The 27,263-nt window shown below is 35.4% G+C and overlaps 1 protein-coding gene across 1 annotated transcript; it reads left to right on the forward strand.

Annotated features, from left to right (window-relative positions):
* The first annotated feature begins 13 nt into the window (after window positions 1–13).
* On the forward strand, window positions 14–27,263 carry Vmn2r100 (vomeronasal 2, receptor 100). The gene is made up of 6 exons (NM_001104562.1): window positions 14–234; window positions 16,452–16,746; window positions 17,085–17,876; window positions 18,588–18,803; window positions 21,119–21,242; window positions 26,359–27,263. The coding sequence occupies exons 1-6, from the start codon at window positions 14–16 to the stop codon at window positions 27,261–27,263; spliced, it is 2,553 nt and encodes an 850-aa protein (NP_001098032.1).

Genomic DNA, 27,263 nt, shown 5'->3' on the forward strand with positions numbered 1-27,263 from the left:
TCCATGTACTAATATGATGTTCTCCTGTATTTTTATCTTCTGTCTCTTGCAAATTCCCAAATTTATATCTGCCATTATGTTTAATATCAGTAGATGTTATTACATAATTTCTGAAGAATTTCACCATGAAGGAGATGTTGTGATTGGTGCCTTTTTCCCCCTGCATACTTTCTACACTGAGAAGAAAATGCCACATTCAACTCTACCATATCAATATTTGGACAATTACATACAGTACGTACAATTATTTATTTATTTATTGAGTCTGAATTCTCATGACTTAGAGGCTGTAGTCACTAAAATTTACTTATTGTTTATTTTTTATTTTGAAAAAGTCACTCTTAGAATTTCTAACATATTTTTATCAGTTTTATTTTCCTGGTAGATTATTTTCCTCATTCAGGGGGAAAGGAAATGGAAACTTTAACTGTATTCACTTTAGTTTCCTTCTTTGAATGGTATCCATAACCTCTTATTTGCCATTCTTGTTATGTCACAATGTCTGAAAACTTTTCAGTGTTATGATTTCCAGGAAGAATGATTTATTCCTTATCGTTACCTTGTTGTTCTTAGTTATTTGAAAATCTTGACTGTGCCTGTGATATTAGATTATGTCACTAAACACAATACATTCTGAGTGTTTGTTAAGATACTTGAGTGAAGAGGTCATGTGTGTTACATGCTGTTGACTCCAGAGTTAACAATGTCACAAATACTTGTGAATACTTCTGTGCTCCAGAGACATTTGGTCTATCTCTTGTTTTATTATTAGTGTTTGATAATTTACTTTTTATTCTCGGACATCTTTCCTGTGTTCACCTGTTTACTCCAGGTGTATTTATTCTCATTTTAATGTATGTATCTACCAAGACTTAGTGACTATGAGAGTTTCATCTTGGTGCTGTTTCTTAGTGTTAAATAATTCAGGTTAATGGATAGTGTCAGACAGGTATTGCTGATCTGTACAAAAATATTCATGTATGTTCCTCAATAAAGTAAATAAGATGTTTTATGCAAACCAGATTTTCCTTTCCTAAGAATACTTTCTTATATCTGTATGGATAGGCATGGAAATAGAACAATACCACTTATAAACTCCTGTGAAAACATGACAGTATGTGTCAGAAATTAACATGTAGAAAATGACCAAAAGAAATACATGAAGGATTTTAGAATCTCTAAAAATGAATTTGTCAAAATAATAATTAGAAAAATAAGGTGTAAAGGTTAATTATGCTCTATGATGCACTGTGGTTGCTAAAAGTTTTTGAAGTGTTAAGGCATTGAATTAAAGACAATGGAGGTGGAAAATGTTTAGATACAAATTAAAACTTAATTGTTTATTTGTTTGACAAAGTTATTCTGAATTTGTAAAACATATCAAATACAGGTATATAAAAGTTTTTATTTGGATAAAATATTTCATAGCATTTCTAATTTTTAAGGGAACCGCATGCTGACTAAAAAGAAATCATAATGTTTTCTCATATGCTTAGTAGATAGGGCAATTTTGGTTATTGGATAGGGCCTCTTCTACTTTATTATAATTAATACTCCTCATGAATTCATGTTTCTGGTGCCTTATCTTATCAGCGGTTCAGGTATCAATGTGTATGTGCTTCTCTTAATATTGTGCAACAGCAAGACCTTCACTGAAAAGACTCTACTTCCTGATATGTGAGCAATTAGTCTGATTTAGTCATAAATAAGAGGATTGATTCCTGAGAAAAACACTGTACTTGCACAAAAATCAGAAAAACCTAAGTTAAATTAAGACACAATTCAGTCACTTTTATTATAATGTATTAAGTGTATTTGTTGTATATATGTTCCTTATGAGTATTGAATAATTTTAAGAGAAAAGTGGCTTAGTTTATAGTCATATGCATGGTACAGTCTTTTCAAACTTGTTATTACATTCATGATTTGCATACGTGTACATTCTTTTGATGTAGCCCACATTTGTAGGTGAAGGTAAAATTGTTCTTACAAATATTCTCATCCTGGAATATGAGTACTAACATAAATATTAGGTCCCCAGGTAAAGCACTAGGAACCTGCAAGGCATAAGTCATATTATTGGCCAATTTCTTCAATGCATTGGTTGATATATCCTGAATATTTTCAAGTCAAACTGAAAATTTTCTCTAGGGGTTTATGAGAGTGTATTATTTTCCTTCACAGCAAGTATAATATGGGTTTGAACATATACGTCAAAATTAATTTCAAAATTATATTCAATTTTACTCTTCATAGTTTGATAAAATTGATGTATCATAAGTTATTTAATTCTAGGCTATTTTGTTTTTAATATACTTTAGTATTTTACTGGAGCTATTCACCATTGTGAATAATTTTACATTTTAAAGGTCAAGCCAATTTTCTAGAATATTTCTCATGCAGATAATGCCATTCTGGATCCTGCCTACCATGTTTTTCCTCATTTATATTAGCAGTAAATATGGCTGTATTCATAACTATATTGTGATTCTGAATTGGCTTTAAAATTGATGTCACTCTTTCTTTGAATTTCAGCAATGAAGTTTTTCAGTTCAAAAACATTGAATGATTTTGCATGCAAACACAATTCCTTCATGGCCTTATTTTTATTTGAATTAACTACAAAAGTTCCTCCTTGGAGTCTACCCTGCTATAAACACGGGCCTTCATTCATCTAATTTGCACTTTTCATTGGCAATAATGTCTTTTTTTGTAAGCTCTCTTTTTCTCTGTGTGTATTCTAATGAACACATAACCTGCACAGGTATATTCGATCAAATTTTAAAATACAATGAAAAAGAGATCATAGCATATACGGCAGGCTTTGTGGCATAAGTTTGTTTCACAAGTCTTCACTGTGGTAAGGACTGATTGTCCTTTTTGTCAGCAATATAATGATTACTTTACCATTCATCTTACAGAAGTGGATGTGTGCATCCAACTAAAACATTCACATTGAATAAATAATAAGATAGTTGCAATTTTATTTTATGTAAAATCTTTACTGGGGAAAATTAAAATCTTTCCTATGGAAGAATATTTTATCTCGAGTAAACTATTTCACAGCATTCGTTAGTTACCTGCAATTGTGTGTGTGTGTGTGTGTGTGTGTGTGTGTGTGTGTGTGTGTGTGTGTTTCTTCTGTAAGTTTAAGCTCCTCCTGAGCATTTAATGAAAGTTGAGTCCATGAAATCAAAATGAGAGAAAAAGTGTATAAGAATTCGCATAAATAATGAAGAGAGAAATGATACAATCATTTTATAATCTTAAGAAAAGTAAAGATAAAAATTGTTTTCTTTTCAAAATATATTTATTATAGAGCAATTGCATTATAAGTTCGGTGTGCAAAAGAGAGGGATAAAATCTGTTTTTTTTTTTTTATGTTGCCTCAGATCATTGTTCTGTGACTGTAGATTTTGAGTTCCTCTGCTCTATTAGTAGTGATTATTACTTAATTCCTCACATATATGGAATTCTCAAAAATCATATGTCTCTTAAAAGTTTTAAAAGTATTCACTTGAGTATATAATATTTATACATTAGAATATGTCATTTATCTTATTTATCTTATTAACATCCTATTTATCAATTCTTTTCTTTTGAAATATATTACTTCATTTATATTTATATCTGTCTGCATTTATTTAAAATTAATATTTGCTAATACTTTGTTATTTTGTTTCTGATATCAAAGAACTTTATTAATCATTCAAGTAAAAAATGAAGTTAATTTCAAAACACATGCATCCATTCACAATATAGCAACATAGTTAATTTCCTAGATACACTCAGTTAGGTACATAAAGCCATTTACCTATAGCCAGGCTACCAGGCTGTTGATCTTCCTTTTTATGTTTCAACACCTCTATTTCTTGCCATCATATTGATATTATTATGATTACCTTTTCTCTTTCTTTTGTGTGTATTTGTGTCTTTGTTTATGTGTGAATATAGAGCTTTCCATATTTTCACCGATTGAGTCCAGTAGTTGTATTGGATTCTCAAGATCTGGATGTTTGTGAGCTGCCTAATACTATTTTGGCAAATCAAACTTGGATTTTCTGGGAAAATGACACCCTTAATTGCTGAGCAAGTCTTCCTCCCCACCATAATTTTTTTTTCTTGAAAATCTTAATAGTGATAATATATTTACACGTTTTAGCAATTCAGTGCATGGATCATCATCTCTAAAGCCCTCAACAAGTCCAGTACCAACCCTCTCTGCCCATATATCTAATCCCCAACTTTAAATTTTGCCAGGAGCCATCATAGAACAGGCTAATAACTACCAGGTGATCTTACTGAAATGATTTCACTTCAGATTATATGTATGATGAAGCTCCAACAAGTAAGGCCTAGGAATAAATCAGTTTAGGAAAAATTGCTGCTGTAAATATGCTTTTCTAGTTATTATCAAACATACATGACAATCACTAGGTATTTGTCCACTTCTTTGATCAGATCTCTGCAGATTGAGAAAGATGTACTGTCTTGTCATGATGCTATACAGACAAATAGATGACTTTTAATTCTTTTTTTTGTTAGACATTTTCTTCATTTACATTTCAAATGCTATCTGGAAAGTCTCCTATACCCTCCCCCCACCCTGCTCCCAACCCATCCAATCCTGCTTCCTGGCCCTGGCATTAATGATGATCCTATAAGAATTCATGAAATTATATTGTTGTTTATTAAACTTCTTTTTTATATTGGGACTCCTATTAGGTCCTTTCTGATAGTCATAACTGCAATGAAAACTCTGACACTCTCACACCTGTCACAAGTTAATTGCTTCTCGATAGTAACCACACTTTCTACTACTCAGAGCACATGCCAAGAGGTTGTAAAACAAGTAAGCAAAGGTCATAAAAAGGGAACTATAATATATTATAGGTGCCAGAGCAGAAGATGAAATATTGACTGTGTTTATTTATATAAAACTTCACTAATAAGTTAGTTATGATTTTTAACTTTCAGTGAACCTGTGAAGCTGTGACAGGTAATGAAAGCTTAGGCACATAATTACTCCTAATGGATATGCATGTAAACATTCTCTGCTGTAAACTTCTATTTCAATTTATGATTTGACTTATGTGTGAACTTGTGATAAAAATTTTTAACATATGATCATGTATCTTGGAAGATATAAAAGTTCTAAGGACAAAGAGAAGGTTTAGAGGAACTGAACTGAGGAGATTATTATTTATTTATTTATCTATCTATCTATTTATTTATTTATTGGACAGAACTCTTCTTAGACAAAGAGGAAAAGAAGCAAGAAAAAATTCACTTGCATCACTTAGGATCTTTCTGCTTTTCCTGATTTTCTCAAATACCTTTCATCAGATATGATTTTCAACTTAGAAATAATCTATATAATCACTTTTCAAAGTGTCCCATTTCCTTCCTGAGACATTTGACTAGCAGACTGAAAGTTCAGTGCAGCACAGTTCCTGATGATATAGATCAAAGACCACATTACTTCATCCCTCGGTGCCGGGCTACTGATGTCAATCTCCTAAACCAGCAGCTTTTTACCCTCAGAACGAGCAAGAATTTTTTTCAGACATTTTAGAAGTTATCATCAGTGTTTCAATATCATGAAATTTATTTAAAGCATGTGCTTAGGTTATTATTTCATATTTTCAAGGTGAACCCATTACAACAACCTCACAAGCCCAAAACACTACCCAGAATCTTACTAATCAAGGACAAAAATTAATTAATCAGGGTTGGCTCACAAAATTATTCAAGTAACAAGCAAATAATGTCCCAGTAAGGCAGGAAGTGCCATAAATTTTAATGCTCCTTGCCCCACTCAGAGCAGAAATCCAACTAGATATTCTCCTGGTCTGAAAGGGTACCACTGGCATAAGAGTGCCAAACTGCTTTCATAAAAATGGCACTGCCTTATCTGGTGCTAATGTAGCACCTAATAACACAGGAATCTTTTCAAACCAGGGAAACTGTGAGGAACCTATCTCAGGCCCCTCAAACAATAGAGGTAATTCAACAGCCTCAGGCAACCAATCCATTTCTCATTAGAGAACTGTCCTACAGGTACAGTGGGCAACCCTTAGCAATAGGACTTAACCTCCAAAAAAATATTTACTCATGACTCCTTCTCAAACAGGTTCCCTTAATTATTAAGACGTTAAAATAATTTTTCTCACAAAACAATCCTTTGCCTAATAAATGGAGCTAATGACAGGAGTTATTGCCATTTAAATTCTAAGGACAAGCCCCTTTTTAAAAACTGTGTCACTGTTTTATAGCTATTTTACAATTTTAGCCCAAACTTTCAGAATTACAAATCTTGCTTCAATTTAGAAATTGCCTTTTCTCTATTGGACATGGTCAAGTACATTTTATGTTTCTGGTCCTACGAATGAAGGTAAGGATAAATGTAAGTCATTGATTTAACAAAAAGAAAAGTGTTAATTTTTTTGAGGAAGGTAACATAGGAAAATCTTACAACATCATCAAATCATCTCTGTAGTCTTCTTCCAGAATTTATAAAATAGAAATATTTTTTGTGCTTTTAGTAGAAATGGGTCCCATAGACTCATTTGTGTGAATCCCTGGCCAATAATGAGTGGCCTTATTGGAGTAGCTGTGGCCTTGCTAGACTTAGTGTGTCCCTATGCAGGGGTGTTTTAGAACTCCAAGAAGCTCAATTGTACCCAAGGTCTTTAGTTCTGCTGCCTGTGAATAAAAATTTAGAACTCTGAGCTCCTTGACCAAGACCATTTCTGCCTGCACACTGCAATGCTTCCCACCATGAAGAAATGGGACACGAACTCTGAATTGTCAGTTTTCCTTCATAAGATTTGTAATGGTTATTGGGTGCCTTCACATCCACCAAATGCATGAAAGACAGAAATTCATACTAGATAAAAGTTTATTTCTTTGAAGGGCAATATTTTTATGTTTGGGGGAATATTGACTTTGGGACTTAATTTTAGGAAACTAGTGAAATCCTTTAAGTGCTGCTTAATGAATCAACCAAAAAAGAATGTGGAAAAAGGTGTTGCTGATTGTAATTTGACGACTGTGATCCTGGCTCAAGTGGACACAGAGGAGATTAATATTAGTGTTTCCTAGAGACTGCTCTTCAGAGATCTTGGAAAAGAATGATTCTGTGTTGAGCAATGGGGTGTAGGGGAGTGAGGGGGAGGGAAAGAGCCTGCATCAGGCCAGAGTTCATCTTATGCTCTGGGCAGGCAGACACAGGAGGGCTTCCACACGCTTTTCACTCAGGCACAGGTGGGCATCTGGCTGTGTGAAGCCACTGGACTCCACTGACAGGGGCTAGACAAGGGGCAACCCCCAATACAAGGGGTCCCCAGTCGACACCCTCTGCCCTGGAGTTACAGGAGAGAGGCTCCCACGAAGGTGAGAGTCCTTAGTCCAGTCCTTGGCTAGAGCACAGGAAGGCTTTTTGATGGGCGGTTAGACACGGCTCATTAGAAGAAAGCCTATCCCATCATCTAAGCACAGCGGGCCTTGATGAACAGAGACAGTCTATGGTTTTAGAGCTTTATTGTAGAAAGTTAGGGGGAAAGACAGAAGGTAAAAGAGAGAGACTGGCCATGGCCAAGAGGAGAGAAGGGGGAAAAGACAGAGAGAGAGAGAGAGAGAGAGAGAGAGAGAGAGAGAGAGAGAGAGAGAGAGAGAGAAGAAAGGCTAGAGAGTAAGAAAGAGAGAGTAACAGGGAGAGAGGGTAAGAGTGAGAGGAGAGAACGAGGGAGGTGGGGCCAAGCTTGTCATTGCTAGGTAACGAGGAGGAGTCTAGTGGGAGACAGTCTATGTGACTAAAAGCCATGCTTCTCCTATGGGGGCTGTGGGGACGATAACTTCAACAGAAGCTTTGAGTCCAGGAGACATGAGGGGACGCCTACTGTCACATGTAGGTAAATTATTACCACCGGGTCCTGGGGCTCCACACCTCAGCTCGACTGGAGACCAGACTGTCTTTGCATAGCCCGTTGCCCCATAATTCTGCATTTTGACCTAGTACAAAAACTGACTGTGAAGCTTAAGTGTAGAGCTATGGATTTACTCCATTGGCAAAGGAAATCTCAATACAGCCTCTTATTGACACTTGCATGTGGTCACTAGTGTTTAAGCATATGAAGACATGAAGAAAATTACAAAGCTGATAGCCAAAAATTCACAATGTATAGATGGAAGAGAAAAGTGTACTAAAACTGTAGTCTCCCCTCCCCCAGTCTGAAACCTGCTTGCTCATGGGTGGAGCTTGCCACTCAATCGTTCTGCCACACCCACTGCTGGAGTTTGCTGTTTTGTTGTTCCGAAGCCATTACATGTTCACCTGCAACCTTACTCCTAGATTATTTGGCAAAAATCGGGCCCCTCCTCCTTCCTTTATAACGGAGTGTCGGAATAGTAAAAATTGAACCTTGAGCAGAGCCTTGTCTTGGTTCTGTCCTTATCTCGTGCAGCCTAGCCCCTCTTCTCTTCCAGGTTTCCAAAATGCCTTTCCAGGGTAGAACCCAGGCACGTGAGCTGCTGGCCAGACACAACATTTGGCAAACCAACCTGGGACTGAGAAACGGCAGAGGACATTTAGAAGAAATGCTGGTTTGGAGCTCCATAGAAGAAGAAAATAATTAAAGGAAATTCATACCGGAGAAGGTCGGTACGGGCTAAGTTGAAACAGCATTTAACCTGAGCACTAATTCACTTAGGTTCAGCAGTGAAGCTTAACAGAGGCTAGGAACTGTTACAGGCGGTTAGCCGTGGCTCTCAGAAGCTACATCTTTAGGCATTAGAAAAGAAAGGGTTTATTAAAAGGAAATTAATGATCAGGCAGATGGCTGCAGTTAAAACAACAACAACAACAACAACAACAACAACAACAACAACAAACCCTGCATCATGAAGGAGGAAAACGTCACAAAAAGCAAAGAGAAATTTCAGGAGTGCCATGCTTTGTTCTCTCTGGGCCTTAAAATAGCAGAAGTACTCTGTCCCCTTTTGTGTCTTGTCTAATGTGTGGTGCACCAATCTGTTCACATGTTCAATTCATGTATGTTCATGTCCAGTCTGTATGAATGAATGTTCTATGTTTTATGTTAGATAATAAAGATGGTATAAAAAACTTTATCTGCAAAGCCGAGAGCTGTCATGTGCTTCAGCCAGGAATCAGACACATGGCAGGAGGGCCCCTGCTAGAAAAACTGTTCGTTTTAGGAAAAAAGGGCTCGTCTACAGACTCTTAGTTTTGTGGTAAAAAAACTGATAAATGGTTCATGATTAATGTGTTTGACAAATGATAAAGTGCCTTTTATTCTATGATTGTAACTACAAAAATTAATATTCTCTGATTGGTCTAAATGTACCTGCTTCATTTGGTTCTTTTTTATTGATAATGTGCTCTGCGTGTTTTCACAATCAGCTCATAAGTTGTTTGTTAAGTTTAATAATTTTTACTTTGCTACATATGGTTAGTCTTAAAATTGATAACTCAAATTTACAGTCTATCTGACACGTGGCATAAGGCAGGCCAAGATGCTGAGTCTCTAAAGATATTTCTAGTTTAGATAATATTTAATGTGATTCCTATCCTAAAAAGTAAAATTAAAGATAAGATTTAAAACAATGTCTCTTTATTAAAACATTAAAGCTTGCATGTATTCATAGGTATTAATTGGCAGCCAAACTTCATAACATGATAGTAATGCTTCTAATATTGATTTTATAGTTGATAAATTGTTTTAAACTTGGGTTTTGCTTTCCCAAGGTTATAGATATTATCCTAACATTGCATAAACAAACTTGAAAATTATGGTTAAAACTGCCAGTGTTCCATTGACTGCAACTTGCAGTTTGATTGCAAATTTAAGATTTTCTACTCACCCATATATTGTTAATTAAGATTATTACAAAAGTAATCATCTTATGAGATCGCTAATACAGCTCACTTCATACAAAACTGAGACAGCATTATCTAGCTATGTTTGTCTTTGTGCATAGATTAGACCCTCAAACAATCAGTTTGGCTATAGTTGCTGCCTGGCAGGAAACTGCAGTACGGTCAATTTTTTCACAACACTAAAGTTGTAAAGAACATTTTAACTGTAAGTCATCTTTAAAAATAGTATCAAAAATTAGAGGCGTAGACAGTTAAATTGTTCCTCTAGAATCGTTCCTTATTGCAGGAGGGCCAAGATGCTCAGATTAAAAAATATTTTACGTTTGAGTCAATGCAGGGCTCTCGGCAGCCCCAGAGCAGCTTGTGGCCTTCTTGTGTTTTGCAAACAGTGCCTGAAAAAGTTTTTCCCTGTGTTCAAGAAAATTTCTTTTTATCTTTGTTGCAAATCTATTCAGATGTTTAAAATAATGCTTAAATTCAAAGAGTTTTACTTCTAGTAAACTGGTAATCACTAGATAATTTTGCCTCTAGGTATGGCTAACATGGCTTTTTAATATGTAAAAAAAAAAATATTATCTGCTTCAATACAAGAAGCAAAAAGTTTAAATCTTTCAGTATATATTGTTTCCTAAGTAGAAAGTATTAACTAATGTGTCTCAAGGGAAGTTTACCTTAAATCCTTGCTCTCACCCAAAGGATTCAAACACAATATCTTTTTTTTTACTTAGGGTTTTAGTTTACTACAAAAGGTTTTACAAAAAATTTAAAAAAAGCTTTTATAATTTTTATTAATTATATTCATTAGTAATCAAATATTAGCTGTGCCCAAGACAATTCTTTGGCCAGAAAAAACATTATTATAAAGTCATTTTTATTATCCTCCCAGCCGATCCTTGGCCCAAGTGGGCCCAGCTAGCTGCCAGCTGCTGTGAGGCTGAGTCTTGAGACACACAGTTTCCCCTGTTTCAGCACAAATAATCTAGTTGTGTGCTGTAGATGGTGTATTAAAATACTAAACTATCAAACTTTAATTTGTATATTAATAGTCAATGCTATATCTCTGAGCTCACAATTGCTTAAGATTGTTCGTCCCTCAGATGCTATTAATTCTCAAATTTGCAATTGCTTATTCATATACAACTCATAAAACATGCTGTCCTTTTAAAAAGGCGGTTTTTAGACATTTATTAAATTGTTCTAATTGCCTGGACATTTTTAAAACAATGCCAGGATAAATTTATATCTGAGACAGTGTATAGGCCGTCCATATAAAATAGGTTAGATATATAACCTCGTTCTTTATATATTCATAACAGTTATAGTTTAAGATAATATTTTAATATTCTTAAAAATTGTGCATGTATAATTCTTTCCTTTTAGTGTCCTCAGTTACTGCTTGTTTCCACATAATAGTGTTTATTCTTGAGAACTTTTACTTAATAATTTGCTACAATTAATGCTCTAAATTCTAGTTAATAAATAAATAAATAAATCATGCACATGTGACTCTTAATAACTTTTCAATCTTTGTAGTTACAACCGCTCCTTAAGAAAACTGATTGAAAGTGCAATTAGTCACTGCCCCTTTACAGCCAAGAACTTAAAATATTTTCTCAACAAGTTATTAATTCAAAAGGTTAGATATTGTGAAACTTTAAAACTTTAACTTCTTAAAAGACAAAAAAGAGAAAAATTGTATCCCCATACATACTATTTAGGGCATTCCCATGCACACTATTTAAATCATACCTTTATTTTCAAAATTTAAAATTTAAATGTCAAAGAATTTAATAAATGCTTTATAGTATCTTAAAAAAAGATCTACTTATAGGCTTATAGATTGATCCTAAAACAGCTAACTTATTAGGAAAGAAAAGAAAAACAGGTTCTCTCCACTGAACGCTGCAAGAGCATATTAGTTAATTTGTGTGACGAGCTGACAGGTAAGTTGACTCAGTGTCCTGATTAAAATGACTAAAAAACTAAATTAGATACATGTTTTTGATCCATCCTTGCTTAAAGTTTTTCCAGTTTAGACTAGCTTCTAGCCTTTTAACTTTATGATAATAGTACATCAGAGACTGTATATTCTAACTTAGTGAGATTAGTCATTTAATAGAGTCATAATGATTTTTCTCTTTTCTTCAGTGTGACCAGTCATTCTAACTCAGTCTTAGACTGGTCTAATATTCAGTCCAATATTAGAGATTCCTATATTCTTAATTACCTAGCAAGTTAATTCAGAGCACATCCCCCACTTCCAAGAGTCTCTGACCTTCTGAGCTTAAGCATTGCTAATTCGCAACTGAATAAAGTACCTGGACTTCCCCCCCCCCAAAAAAAAGATTTGCATTGCTACCTTCTCATTGTCTAGATCTTGTTTTATTTTAAGCAGGTCAATCAACATCCTCCTGCCGGACCAGACCAAAGCGAGCGTGCATCCCTGACCCCAAGAGCATACAGGTGGTGACTGTTATCCCAGGTCTCATAGCTTTGGGTCTGATTTGAGATTTTGGTTTAGCTAAAAGGGCAGATATTTCTAATACTAAAAGAGATTAGCTTTTATTCTGATAGGCGGGCTTAGTCCCTTAGCTGGCCTCTGGTTTTTCATCCTTGGTGTTACTACAAGGTCCCCTTAGTTCCTCAGGCAGTGGGAATAACAGAGATGAGGAGGATTACTTCCAGCTCCTATTTTAGCCACAAATTGTGATGTTACTAATGACATAATTCTTGTCTAGGCCTTGCTAAATCTGAGGTTGACAATTCTCCTTTAGGAGCTGTAAAATACTCAGAATTGTGCATACTGGTTCGTGATCATACAAATACAGTATGGGTATTGCTTGGTGCAGAGATTTACTGCAGGTGAAGGTCCAGCTTGACCATTTCTGAGTTCCAGGTGAGATACACCCGGTTTGGATGGAGGTTGGTATCTATTTCCAGTTACAACCAAAAATATCTTTCTAAGGCTCTGCCTCCCCTCCCCAAAAGATACCAAGAGCCACAGGTGTGGGGCGTGACAGCACCCATGGGAGGAATCAGGTCAATTTCCACCCAAGCCAAGGTTAAAAGCCCACTCATCTACGGATGAGAAAATCATTTGAACACCTCAGTTAAGCATGGCCTTATTAAACTTAATTAATAGGGTGGGGGGAGAGGTTGGAGACCGTACTTTTGGAAGGGCAAGCCCTTCACAGCCTCCCACCCTAAAAAAGCCAATTGGCCATGTAATACGGAGCTGGTCATAACCCCCTTCTCCCTGTTCCCTCCAATCATCCAAAAATGTGGAGGACTATCTACTCAGTGTTATTCATAATATAGTGCATTTCAAATTCGTACAATCAACCTTCACCAGGGTTCCAATGCCCTACTTAAAATTCAACGAGGAAGTTACCTATTCAGTACTAATTAGCATTATAATGTCAGATTCTACATCCCAGGGTTATTCTGTTAGTTGTTTACTAGGACAGAAAGGACAGTCTTATCCAGATACAGTTTACAATAAGGAAAGTTAAGAAATCCCACAGAGACGGGGTTTTTTCTTTAGCCCTAAAAATGCAGGCAGAACTATTGAGCATAGATAAATTTTATGCCTCAGGCCAGCCTTTTCTTTTTTTTTTTTTTTTAATTTTTTTTTTTTTTAATTAACAACAGGGAGGAGATGTAGTCTCCCCTCCACCAGCCTGAAACTTGCTTGCTCAGGAGTGGAGCTTGCTGCTCAATCATTCTGCCATTGCAGGTTTTCCAGTTTGTTTGGCTTGATTTTGATCTTGCTTTGATCCAGAAAATTCTAACTATATTCTTTTTCTCAAATTTGAAATGGTATTGTAAATTCTGTGACATTATATGATGGAAGTATGTGATGTACTTTTTTATTTTAATGTTTTAGGGCTACTACATTGCATGGTTGCATGAATTTTAGAATAGACTTTGAAGTCTGTACTTCAAAAAAACTTGAGGCTGTTTTATATTATGGGAATTAAATTGGACTAGATGCATTTTGCGCTATTTTATGGCTGTAGAACTATCGTGGTCAAGGAGTGGAATTAAGATTTTAGTACAGGAATGGCCAAATAGACTATTCTGTTTAGATGTTTTGACAATGCTGAATAGCACTGTTGGGATATGTAGCCTTGCTGGAATAGGCATGGACTTGTTAGAGGAAGGGTTTTACTCATTGGTGGGGTTACATATCTGAATAGAACAAGTCTATCCATTGTACCCCAGTTTCTACTTTTGCTGCCTTTGGATTAAGATGCAAAACACTTAGATAAAATTTGAAGACCATTTCTTTCTCCCTGTTCCCACCAAGATGATAATAGACTAAAACCCTGAAATTGTAAGCTAGACCAGTTAAATGTTTTCCTTTATGAGAGTAGCCATGCTCATTGTGTTACCTCACAGCAATAAAACACTAAGAAGAATTCCCTCTTAGATAGGGGTTGGATTTCTTGGTGAACTCCATTTTTCTTGCTGGCGCTTTGATTTACTTGACCATTCACAGGTCACTGGCATTTAAAACTTCCAATGTGAGATCATAAATAAAACTTTTCATTTGTCTTGAGAACACACTTTTCCCCCCCTGAGGTTATTGATAACCTCTGGTTCTTAGTTAATTTGCACTGCTTTTGCACTAAATTTTTAACCACTGGGGGAGAAGAAAAATAAATACAATTAAACCTTAATGAAGTTTGTTTTCTGTGATCAACACACTTTGACAGAGAAATTAAGTTATATATTCTTGTGAGTGGGGATTTGGGGCCTTTTGAAGTAAAATGCATTTTTTTCTCGAAAGTTATTATTAAATAAATGAAGAGATGTTTCAGAGAGTAGAACTCTCCAAGTGTGAGAAAATGAGTTCATAGCCCCTAAAAGATGATGAGTACATGCCTGTAATTCAGTGATTATATGGAGGGTAGGAGAGAGAAACAAGGGAATCTCTAATGGTTTGCTGTGTAGAGATCTAGGCATATGTAATAAGAAAAAGAAAATCAAGCAGGTAGATATTATGGTGCAAGTCTTTATTCCCAGTACTTTAGAAAAAGAGATGACAGGTGGGTATTTCTGAGTTCAAGACAAGTGTGATATACACAAAAACTTACAGTCAAGTCATAGACTTTGTGTTGGTGAGTAAGCCAAGCATGCAACTGAGCACTAAGTTAATGAAATGCATAAATGCATAAATACATAAAATGAATAAAATATACTACAAAAGGTGAATAGCTAGGAATGAACCTGGGGTTACCTTGTTTTGAATTCATATTTTCTGAACTCTATACAACTGTAGATACTAAGATACAAGCATGCACACAGCATCACATAAAATTACCATAAATAGACATTATAATACAAATATAAAGAGCATGGTGCTACATTCATTCAATCTAATCTGTTCAGATACAGAAGCAGAAGCAAGCTTTTCTTTTTTTTATTTTATTTTTTATTAAATATTTTCCTTATTTACATTTCAAATGTTATCCCCTTTCCTAGTTTCCCCTCTAGTTTCACTATCCCCTCTCCCCTCACCTTGTTCACCGACCTACCCACTCCTGATTTCCTGACCTGGCATTCTCCCATACTGGAGTATATAACCTTCACAGAACCAAGGGCCTCTCCTCCCATTTATGACCAACTAGGCCATCTTCTAATACATATGCAGCTACAGCCATAAGTCCAGCCATGTGTTTTCTTTGGTTGGTGGTTTAGAGGGAGTTACAGAGACAAAGTCTGAAGCAGAGACAGAAGTAATGACAATCCAGAGACTGCCCCACCTGGGGATCCATCCCATACACAAAAACCAAAGCCAGACACTTGTGAATGCCAACAAGAGCATAGTGACAGGAGCCTGATATAGCTGTCTCCTGAGAGGATCTGCCAGTGTCTGACAAATAAAGAAGTGGATGCTCACAGCCATCCATTGGACAGAGCACAGGGTCTGCAATGAAGGAGCTAGAGAAAGTATCTAAGGAGCTGAAGGGGTTTGCAGCCCCATAGGAGGAACAACAATATGAACTACCCAGTATCTCCAGAGCTCCCTGGGAAGCAGGATTTTCAACAGTTGTTCTATGATACTAGTAATTCCATGCTGCCATACTCAAAAAATAAAATTATTTCAGAGAAATTGCTAAAATGACCTCATGCAATGAAATTACCTATAGAATATTATTTAATTGAGATATTGTTTTTAAAAAAAACTGGTTATGTTGATAATCAAGTAGTGGGTTTTCATATCTGAAGACCCCAGAAAGCCAGACATCAAGATCCAACAGATCTGCTTTTTGGGGAAAAATGATTACTTACTTGTTTAAATAATGTGCAAAGAATCAAGTTATGAAATATTAATAATATATGCTTAGAGGATTTTCAAAATAATGAGTAGTAGGGGAAAAGATCTTGCCTAAACTTAACTTATATAACTAATCTTGTTCATCTATTAATGGTGAAGAAATTAATTTACATGTTTTATAAATTCAAAGTTGAACTATAAAAATTACTGTATTAAATGTGTGTGGTTCATATCATCATCCTCTTGTGTGTTTTTATGCCACGTACACAGGTATAACTTTAAGAATTACCAATATATTCTGGCTCTGCTCTTTGCCATTGAGGAGATAAATGGGAACCCCAATCTTTTACCCAACATATCTCTCGGATTTGATTTCTACAATGTCAGATTCACTGAGAAGGACACTCTTATGAATGCTGGTATTTGGCTCACAGCCCATGTGGAAAGAAAGGTTTTACCTAATTACAATTGTAAAAAGAGAAATTTTACTGCTGCATTCACAGGAACATCATGGATAACATCTGCTCAAATTGGGACATTGCTTCACCTCTTTAAATTTCCACAGGTGGGAAAATTTGGATTGTGGGAACTAAGAGTCAGTTCTTTTTGTTCATATTATAGGTATATTTAAACTGAAAGAGTGATTGATCAATTATCCACACATCAAAGCAATACAGAGACCCATACAATTCAGTCCAGATTTCTCTTTTGCTTGTAAGAAAAAGGTTGGTGGAGTAAATGTAACTATGTAAGTCCTTGGAAATTAGAGGTTTAACATAAATTTCTGTAAAATGTAGTAAATGGAATGTCTCTTTAAAATGTTTTCCTGATATAATCTACTGCTTTAGAAATAAAATTTTGTTTGCTGTTAATATTCTTATTTTTCTTTCCACATCTCTTCAGATTACTTTTGGACCTTATGATCCTCTCTTGAGTGACCGTAGTCAGTATTCTTCACTCTACCAGATTGCCCCCAAGGACACATCTCTGACACTTGCAATTGTTTCTTTAATGGTTCATTTTAGGTGGTCTTGGGTTGGTCTCATTCTTCCTGATGACCACAAAGGAAATAAAGTGCTATCAGATTTTAAACAGGAGATGGAGAGAAGAAGAATCTGCATAGCTTTTGTAAAAATGATTCCAGCCACATGGACTTCATATTTTACCAAATTCTGGCAAAATATGGAAGAGACAAATGTAATAATTATTTATGGTGACATTGATTCTCTAGAAGGTCTAGTGAGAAATATTGGGCAAAGGTTATTGACATGGAATGTTTGGGTCATGAACGTTGAATACAATATTAAATTAATTACTGATTATTTCTTGTTAGACTCATTTCATGGAAGCCTTATTTTTAAGCACAACTTTAGAGAGAATTTTGAGTTTACCAAGTTTATTCAAACAGTCAATCCTAGTAAATACCCAAAAGACATTTATCTTCCTAAGTTGTGGTATTTGTTCTTCAAGTGCTCATTTGCTGATGTTAATTGTCATGTGTTGGACAACTGTCAAAGCAATGCTTCTTTAGATATATTACCTAGTCACATATTTGATGTGGCCATGAGTGAAGAGAGCACAAGTATTTACAATGGTGTATATGCTGTGGCTCACAGTCTCCATGAGATGAGACTTCAGCAACTTCAAAGGCAACCATTTGAAAATGGAGAAGGGATGGAGTTCATTCCATGGCAGGTAATAACCTTTCGATTATATTTTATTTTCAAAACTCTGACATATGAAATTTGTAACAACACTACTAGGTATTGTAAAATTCAGTTTATCTTGTCCATAATCACAGAATTTTTTGTATTTATAACCTTATGTAGAAGGCAAGATGGATTTAAGTGTATGATGTTGCAAAATGGTGTGCAAGATACCAGGAGAAAATGTGCTTAGTCACAATTAAGTTCCTGTTATCACTATCAAGCTGTACAATCTTCTCATGGTAATAGTTGCAATTTAAAAAGTCATTGCTTTATATATTTGTTACAAGAATAATTAAAACAGGGACACCTAAGTGAAACAATGTTGTTTGGTTCATTTATCAATGATGCCTTCTAATTAAATTCTAGACATTAGCATCCTCATTTTAGACTCTGGTCCTCTGAAGATATTCTAAAATCAAGTGGGTATTGCTAGGTTTCAAAAGTTGATGTTTTCAAAGATCAGTTGTCATTGATTTCTTTCTTGAGCTTGGTTCAAAGTTTTCATGTGAAGATGAATAATACTTATAAGCAGAATTTTATTCTTAATAATCACATTTTTACTATCCAATCATTAATGGAATATTCATTAATGTTGATGTTCACTTCAGAAATTATGAACAATAAGATGCATTACAAAATCCACATTTTATTCAGCCACTTGGGCACAATGTAATATCAGATTATGTTTCTCTTTCAGCTTAACACTTTCCTCAAGAATATTGAGGTGAGAGAAAACAGGAGTATTGATTGGAAACTGGCAATAGATGCAGAATATGAAATTCTTAACCTTTGGAATTTACCAAAAGGTCTTGGACTAAAAGTGAAAGTAGGATCATATTCTGCAAGTGCTCCCCAGGGTCAACAGTTGTCTTTATCTGAACAGATAATCCAATGGCCAGAAATATTTTCAGAAGTGGGTTAAGTATTATCTAAATTCTTTGTGCTTATATCACTAACACAATTATGTTTTCTGATATAATGATGATTGGCTCATGTTCCATTACACTTTGAGGATAAAATAACATAAAGTTATACTAGTGTACTGTTTTTTTTTTCAGTTTCCTTGACAGACCTATAGAAGTATATGGTGTTAAATTACTCCCCCATTGATAACTCATATAAGGATTAGGTTTCCTCCATTAATTTCAAATTAGGGTTGTGACATGTAGTAAGAGGAAATTTTCATCTCCAAATGACTCATGTTCATGTGCTAGAGAAAAAGCTCTCATTTGGGATTAATATCATGAAACAATATCAAATTAATTTTGTATTGTATGTTCAAAAATCATGACTAAAAATGACTTTCATAAGAAAGACTATATTTTGTTTTATGGCCTCAGAGGTATAAGTGTCTATGATGGATAGAAGCATAATAAAAATTGGTCATACTGGACACAGGCCTAAGAAACTGAAAGAAAATGATTCTATCCATATGTATTAAAAGTAAATAAAATTAGAAACCTGGAAATGAGGAAATGTTATAATATTTCAATTCCAAACCACTCTGTCATAATTTCATCAGCAAGTCTGAATCCCCTAAAGTTTCAACAACTTGCCATATGATGTCTCCAATAAGGAAATGAGAAGTCAAATGCTTTAACCTCTATGGAATACTTTTCTTTCAAAATACTCTAGCATGACTCCACTAGCATTCCTTAATTGTCCTTTGATACTCAATATGTCCTATCTCATTCAATGTTTAATGATAACTTGAAATAACTTACAGAACAATTTAAGCGTGCAGGGCTTTATATTTGAAAATGTATAATTTTTAAATGTAAGAGGGTGCTGATGATAATATTCTCTGAATGCAGGAAACAATGAATACTGCAGCATTCTATCTCCTCTGCATTTATCATAGATGTACAATAGTGACACTTAAATTTTAAGGGACCTCACCTTAGCTAAATGTATCTGTATATTTCTTCCTGCAAATATACATTTGTTTGCTTCCATGATAATTTTAAATCCTCTCTTACTGATAATCAATATTCACAATAATGGTGGAAGTTAACATGCTCAACACAGGCATCAGAAAGTACAATAGTGTTAGAAGAGATGTACACCATGGACTTCTATATCATGTGCCTAATCACTAATGTTTCACAAAATTGTTTATAATTCATTAAGATTCCAGTTTTTTTAACAGTATGATAATTCTCAGATCAAAATTTAAACATATTAGCCTTCACAAGGGAATAACTTTTATTTCTTTTTTACTTTTTAAAAAATTTCTTTGAAATTTTTTATTGGATATTTTATTTATTTAAATTTCAAATGTTATCCACCTTCCCAGTTTCCTGTGTACATAGCCCCTATCCTGTCCCCCCTCACCCTGCTTCTATGAGTGTGCTTCCCACCTACCCCCATTCCTGTCTTACTTCCTTAGCATTCCCCTATTCTGGGCATCAAGCCTTCAGAACACCAAGATCCTCCCCACCCACTGATCCCTAATAAGGCCATTCTCTGCTACATATGCAGATGGAGCCATAGATACCTCCATGATTATTCTTTGGTTGGTGATTTAGTCCCTGGGAGCTCTGGATCATCTGCTTGGTTTATGTTGTTGTTATTCCCATGTGGTTGCAAACCCCTTCAGCTCCTTCAGTCCTTCCCCTAATTCCTCCATTGAGGTCTCTATGCTTAGTCAAATGGTTGGCTGTAAGCATCTACATCATGTTGGTAAGACTCTGATAGAGCCTCACAGGAGACAGCTATATCAGGTTTATGCCAGCAAGCACTTCTTGGTATCAGCAGTAGTGTCTGGGTTTTCATGGTAGCATAAGGGATGGATCCCCACGTGGGACAGTCTCTAGATTACCTTTCCATTAGTCTCTGCTCTACTCTTTGTCCCTGTATTTTCTTTAAATAGGAGCAATTCTATTCTAATATATTTGAGACAGATGGGTGGTCCCGTCTCTCAATTGAGGGTCATACATGACCTATGGATATGATATCTACAGGTTCTCTTGCCCCTTTGTGGGGAATTGCATCTAATGTCATCCCAGTAGGATCCTGGTAATCTATTGCTTTCCAGGCATCTGGGACTTTCAGGTGGCTACCCCCAGTTTCCCATCCCAGATTACTACAATTAATCTTTTATATAACTCTAGGTTTTAATAACAATACTTTAGTGCATGACCTTCAAAAAGTCTGTTTTAATGATTTTTAATGATTTTTTTTCTTAAAACTCTAAGCATTAGAAAACATTCTTTTCATTCTTCTCAGATCCCCAAGTCTGTGTGCAGTGAGAGTTGTGTGCCCGGATTCAGGAAAGTAACCCTGGAGGGCAAGGCCATCTGCTGCTACAAGTGCACTCCTTGTGCAGACAATGAGATTTCTAATGAGACAGGTAAATGCAGATTTTATAGTTAACATCCTATTTATCTATTTTATTCCACAATGTGCTAGCAAATGAGCAAGATCTGAGGGGAAGTCAAATACAAATTTTATATTATTTTAAAGGAATTTAAATATCATAATTCATCACCATCCCTTAAAATAGCTCACCACAGCCATTATAAATCATTCCTGATATATATTTTAATACAGTGCCAATATTGATATTTGAAGATACAATATATTCCCGAGTACTTCTCCATGATGTTCATTTTCACTCTGCCATTTAATACATTTTAATAAAATATCAATGTTAGTTTTTCCAAATGTATTTCAATGATTTTTAAGAACCATATAAGGCTCAGATCTGTTGTATCTGCATAGAGAATATTAACAGCTCATTTCTCATTTTTACTTGTTTGGTAATTTCATATAATGTTTTCATCACATTCACCACTCACACTCCTCCCAGATTTATGCCTTCCTTCCATAACTCCCAAAATTTGTAATTAAGCTATCTAATACAATTCATGATACTCATCTATACTTAGGTGTGTACATGTCAATTAAAAGTTGTTAACCAACCACTGAAAAAGAAAACTTAGTCTCCTCCCAGTAGCTAACAACTGCTCATACCTCACAGTTTCTGGGGAGTGGGTGTCTTCATGACTACCTCCAATATCTATGCTGAAATTAGGTCTAGGTTAAGCTGGCATACATCTAACACATTTTTCATGTATTATGAATTTATTGGAACAATTTCTCTGTGTTCAGTAAATAGTGTTATTTTGTACACTGAAGGTCTTGCTAACTTTCTGGCTTCTCTTTGATTAGAGTTTTACATAACTTTTAATTGCTTTGTTTTTTTGTTTGTTTGTTTGTTTGTTTGTTTGTTTTATTTTGTTTTTTGGTTTTTTGTTTTTTTTGTTTTTGTTTTTGTTTTTGTTTTTTTTTCGAGACAGGGTTTCTCTGTATAGACCTGGCTGTCCTGGAAATCACTTTGTAGACCAGGCTGGCCTTGAACTCAGAAATCTGCCTGCCTCTTCCTCCCAAGTGCTGGGATTAAAGGCATACACCACCGCCACCACCGCCTGGCAACTTTTAATTTTGTTACTGGACCCATTAGGGAAGATTAGGGGTTGTGGTCTATTAGGGGAAGGTGTATGGCCAAGTACTGGCTTTAGTTTTTATAAGTCCCAGTGACATCTGACCTCTATTTTTTTCTTTTTTTTTTTTTTTTTGATTTTTTAAAAAATATTTTTATTAGGTATTTTCCTCATTTACATGTCCAATGCTATCCCAAAAGTCCCCCATACCCCCACCCCACTCCCCTAACCACCCACTCCCACTTTTTTGCCCTGGCGAAACTTTGCAAGTCCAATGGGCCTCTCTGCTAGGCCATCTTTTGATACATATGCAGCTAGAGCCAAGAGCTCCGGGGTATTGGTTAGTTCATATTGTTGTTCCACCTATAGGGTTGCAGATCCCTTTAGCTCCTTGGGTACTTTATCCAGCTCCTCCATTGGGGGCCCTGTGATCCATCCAATAGCTGACTGTGAGCATCCACTTCTGTGTTTGCTAGGCCCCGGCACAGTCTCACAAGAGACAGCTATATCTGGGTCCTTTCAGCAAAATCTTGCTAGTGTATGCAATGTGTCAGCGTTTGGAAGCTGATTATGGGATGGATCCCCGGATATGGCAGTCTCTAGATGGTCCATCCTTTCGCCTCAGCTCCAAATTTTGTCTCTGTAACTCCTTCCATGGGTGTTTTGTTCCCAATTCTAAGAAGGGGCAAAGTGTCCACACTTTGGTCTTCGTTCTTCTTGAGTTTCATGTGTTTAGCAAATTGTATCTTATATCTTGGGTATCCTAAGTTTCTTGGCTAATATCCACTTATCAGTGAGTACATATTGTGTGAGTTCCTTTGTGATTGGGTTACCTCACTCAGGATGATGCCCTCCAGGTCCATCCATTTGCCTAGGAATTTCATAAATTCTTTCTTTTTAATAGCTGAGTAGTACTCCATTGTGCAAATGTACCACATTTTCTGTATCCATTCCTCTATTGAGGGACATCTGGGTTCTTTCCAGCTTCTGGCTATTATAAATAAGGCTAGTCTCTATTTTTTTCTAATGCTGCCTTCAAATCAGGATTTAAGCATTTAAATTGTGTTCTATTGTGATCTATCCCTGTCTGCTTTATGCTTCTTGCTGTTATGGTAATAAACAAATACTCTAAATCTATAAGCACATACCATATTTAATGAATGCATTCATTTATTTACAATCCAGTCATGGTCCACACTCTGTGACCCCCCTCCTACATTTTCTTAGTCCATTCCTTCATTTCCCCTGTCTTGGACATTCTGCTTCTTAAAGTTCTTAAACTCAGTTTGTTGTATCCTTAGTGCTTTTTGCTTTTTGGCTAATATTACATTATTAGTGAGTACATATGATGCATATCCTTTTGGACCTGGGTTCCCTCACTCAGTATGATACTTTATAATTTCATCCAATTTTCCAATGCTGAATGAGGTAACCTCTCTATGAGCATGGGAAATCTTTCCATTTTTTGAGGTCTTCTTCATTTTCTTTCATGAAAGACTTGAAGTTCTTGTCATACATATCTTTCATTTGCTTGGTAAGAGTTACACCAAAATATTTTATACCATTTCTGCCTGTGGTAAAGAATGTTGTTTCTCTATTTTTTTCTTATCCTGTTTATCTTTTACATAGAGGAAGTCTTCTAATTTGTTTGAGTTAATTTATTACAGAGCCACTTTAAGTTGTTTATTAAGCATAGAAGGAATCTGATAGATTGTTTGAGATCACTTATGTAAACTGCCGTATCATCCACAAATAGTGATACCTTGACTATTTCTTTTCAAGTTTTTGTCCACTTGATCTACTATTGCTGTTTTATTGCTATATCTAGAACTTTGAATACTATATTAAATAGAAAGGGAGAGAGTGGGCATTTTTGTCTTGTCCCTTAATTTAGGGGGATTGTTTCAAGTATCTTTCGATTTAATTTGAGCTTGATTGATGGTTTGCTGTACATTTCTTTTACTAAGTTTAGGTAAGGACATTGGCTTCCTGATCTCTCCAATGCCTTTATCATGAAGGGGTGTTGTATTTACTCAAATGCTTTTTCAGCTTCTAATGAGATAATCAGTTGATTTTTTCATTGAGTTTGTTTATATAGTGGATTGCATTAATGGAATTTTGTATATTGAACAATCTCTGGATCCACAAAATTCTACAGAATTCTTCCTACAGCTGATATTTTTACTCACAAATGTGGCTGGATACAAAATTAATTCAAAGAAATCAGTAACCTCCTATACATAAGCAATAAAATATCCAAGAAGGAACTTAGGGAAACAATACTGTTCACATTATCACAAATAACATCAACTTCATATAGCTCTAACCAAGTAAGTGAAAGATCAGTATGAGACAAATTACAGGTCTCCGAAGACAGTAATTACACTCTTGTAATAGATCAGAAGATGGAAACGTCTCTCTTACTTCTGGGTAGATATCAGAAGATGGAAACATCTCCCTTGCTTCTAGGTCAGTAGAATTAACATAGTGGAAATGACTCTCTAACCCAAAGCAATGTCCAGATTCAATATCCCCATCAAAAACATAACACAATTCTTCACAAATTTTGAAACAATTCTCAACTTCATATGGAGGCTTCTGATTCTTATGAAGTGTCCACACTATCTTCCTTTAATATCAACTTTCAATAATAAGAAATTTCACTCTTAAAGTTTCAGCCACCAAAATTCTTACACACACACACACACACACACACACACACACACACACACACACATACACACACACATAAACACACACACATGAGTATGTAAAGTAAAAGTTTTACAATAACTGTTGTTCACACATTAAAAACAAATCTGAGCAGTGTTTGTTAATTGATTGTGTTGTAAAAAAGTATGCAGCTTGAATAAATGTTAAACACTGTAAACTTAAAGATATTGCTGATAGAAAGTTGAACAGTATGGTACTACTATCTTTTATAAGTTAAAATATCAATTCAATGTTATTAATGAAATAACATTGACTCTCTGGTTATCTATTATATTTTAAGAAAAGAGAAATATTGTGTAATCCATTTTCTTAGTTAGGTCTTTCCTGCTGAGAACAAACACCATGAGACAAAGGCAACTCCTAAAAGGAAAACTTTGAATTGGGACTGGGTTACTAGTTCAGAGGTCCAGTCATATGCTTGCTTTAAATGTTATGAAAACATATTATTTGGTGACTTTTAGCACTATCTAATGTAATAGGTTATATATTCCATAAAATCCACCAGAGAATGAACAGAATTTCAAAACACAAGGAATTTTAAGGAGAAAAGGAAATTTAGTATTTACATATAACAATTAATTATCTGAAATGTTTTTCAAAAAACTCTTCCTCTAATCTAGATAATTTTCTATATTTAAGTTACGAAGGATATGTGAATCATGAGTACTATCAGGGCCTCAGTAGGTTTTTGCAATCTAATTTAGTATTCCAGTTACTTTCAAAAGAGGTACAGCATTGTCATTAAAGGCAGAGTGATATTGTAGGAAAAGAGAACAGAGGCATTTCCTAGTACAATTTAAATCACAATTGTGAATGTTGTTAAGTAATTTACTGGAAGTTGGTGGGTACCTGAAAAGATAAAATACTAATCTTTTAAAAAAGTATAGCTTGAAAGTCTACATATTTTCCCAATGAACCCATTGCCAATTTTACATAAACTGGCACTACTGAATGGACTGAGTGGTTATTAAAATATAAAAAATAACAGTAGAGAGCTCATTGAGTTGTGAGTAAAAACTGAGGGAAAGGAAAGTATGCTATGGTAGTAATTAAAGAAAGGTTGCATCAAAACCTATTATATGTGAACATAAATATGGAAAGAAATATATAAGGAACAAGGTGAAGTTTATGAATCAAGAATTTTGCATATCGGTGTACTAATTACTTTGTCCCTGAGAAAACAAGTACAGTCACTTCTGTGACAGTCGCTGTAGTTAGAAAATTCTCAGCATAAAATGAATCTCGTTAGCCTAGAGTCAAGTTCTCATGTTAACCTACATTTCTAACCAGATGTAGATCAGTGTGTGAAGTGTCCAGAGAGTCATTATGCAAATACAGAGAAGAGCATGTGCTATCAAAAATCTGTGAGCTTTCTGGCCTATGAAGACCCCTTGGGGATGGCATTAGCAAGCATAGCTTTGTGTTTATCTGCACTCACTGCCTTTGTTATTGGCATCTTTGTGAAATACAGAGACACTCCGATTGTAAAGGCCAATAATCGAGCTCTGAGTTACATTTTGCTCATCACACTCACCTTCTGTTTCCTATGTCCTTTGAACTTCATTGGTCAGCCAAACATAGCTGCCTGCATCCTTCAGCAGACAACCTTTGCAGTTGCTTTTACTATGGCCCTTGCTACTGTGTTGGCCAAAGCTATTACTGTGGTCCTTGCCTTTAAAGTCAGTTTTCCAGGTAGAATGGTAAGGTGGCTAATGATATCAAAGGGTCCAAACTACATCATTCCTATCTGCACCCTGATCCAACTTCTTATTTGTGGAATATGGATGGCAACATCTCCACCATTCATTGACCAAGATGCTCATACTGAACATGGACACATCATCATTTTGTGCAACAAGGGATCAGCTGTTGCCTTCCACTCTGTCCTGGGGTACCTCTGTTTATTGGCCCTTGGGAGTTATACTATGGCCTTTTTGTCGAGAAATTTGCCTGATACATTCAATGAATCCAAATTTGTGTCATTCAGTATGCTAGTGTTCTTCTGTGTCTGGGTCACCTTTCTTCCTGTTTACCACAGCACTAAAGGGAAGATCATGGTGGCTATGGAAGTATTCTCTATTTTGGTTTCCAGCACAGCACTCCTTGCCTTCATATTTGGTCCCAAGTGTTACATTATCTTGTTGAGACCAGACAAGAATTCCTTTAATCACATCAAAAAAAAAACCTCACACTAG

The sequence above is a fragment of the Mus musculus genome, chromosome 17 (assembly GCF_000001635.26).
Source record: "Mus musculus strain C57BL/6J chromosome 17, GRCm38.p6 C57BL/6J".
Taxonomy (NCBI): Eukaryota; Metazoa; Chordata; class Mammalia; order Rodentia; family Muridae; genus Mus; species Mus musculus.

What these genes read in the sequence shown, in the direction of transcription:
- Vmn2r100 (NM_001104562.1), top strand. Translation starts at nt 14, where the DNA reads ATGATGTTCTCCTGTATTTTTATCTTCTGTCTCTTGCAAATTCCCAAA. An exon ending in TGGAGTTCATTCCATGGCAG is followed by an intron (nt 17,877 to 18,587) that starts GTAATAACCTTT and finishes TTTCTCTTTCAG; the next exon opens with CTTAACACTTTCCTCAAGAA. An exon ending in TGAGATTTCTAATGAGACAG is followed by an intron (nt 21,243 to 26,358) that starts GTAAATGCAGAT and finishes ATTTCTAACCAG; the next exon opens with ATGTAGATCAGTGTGTGAAG.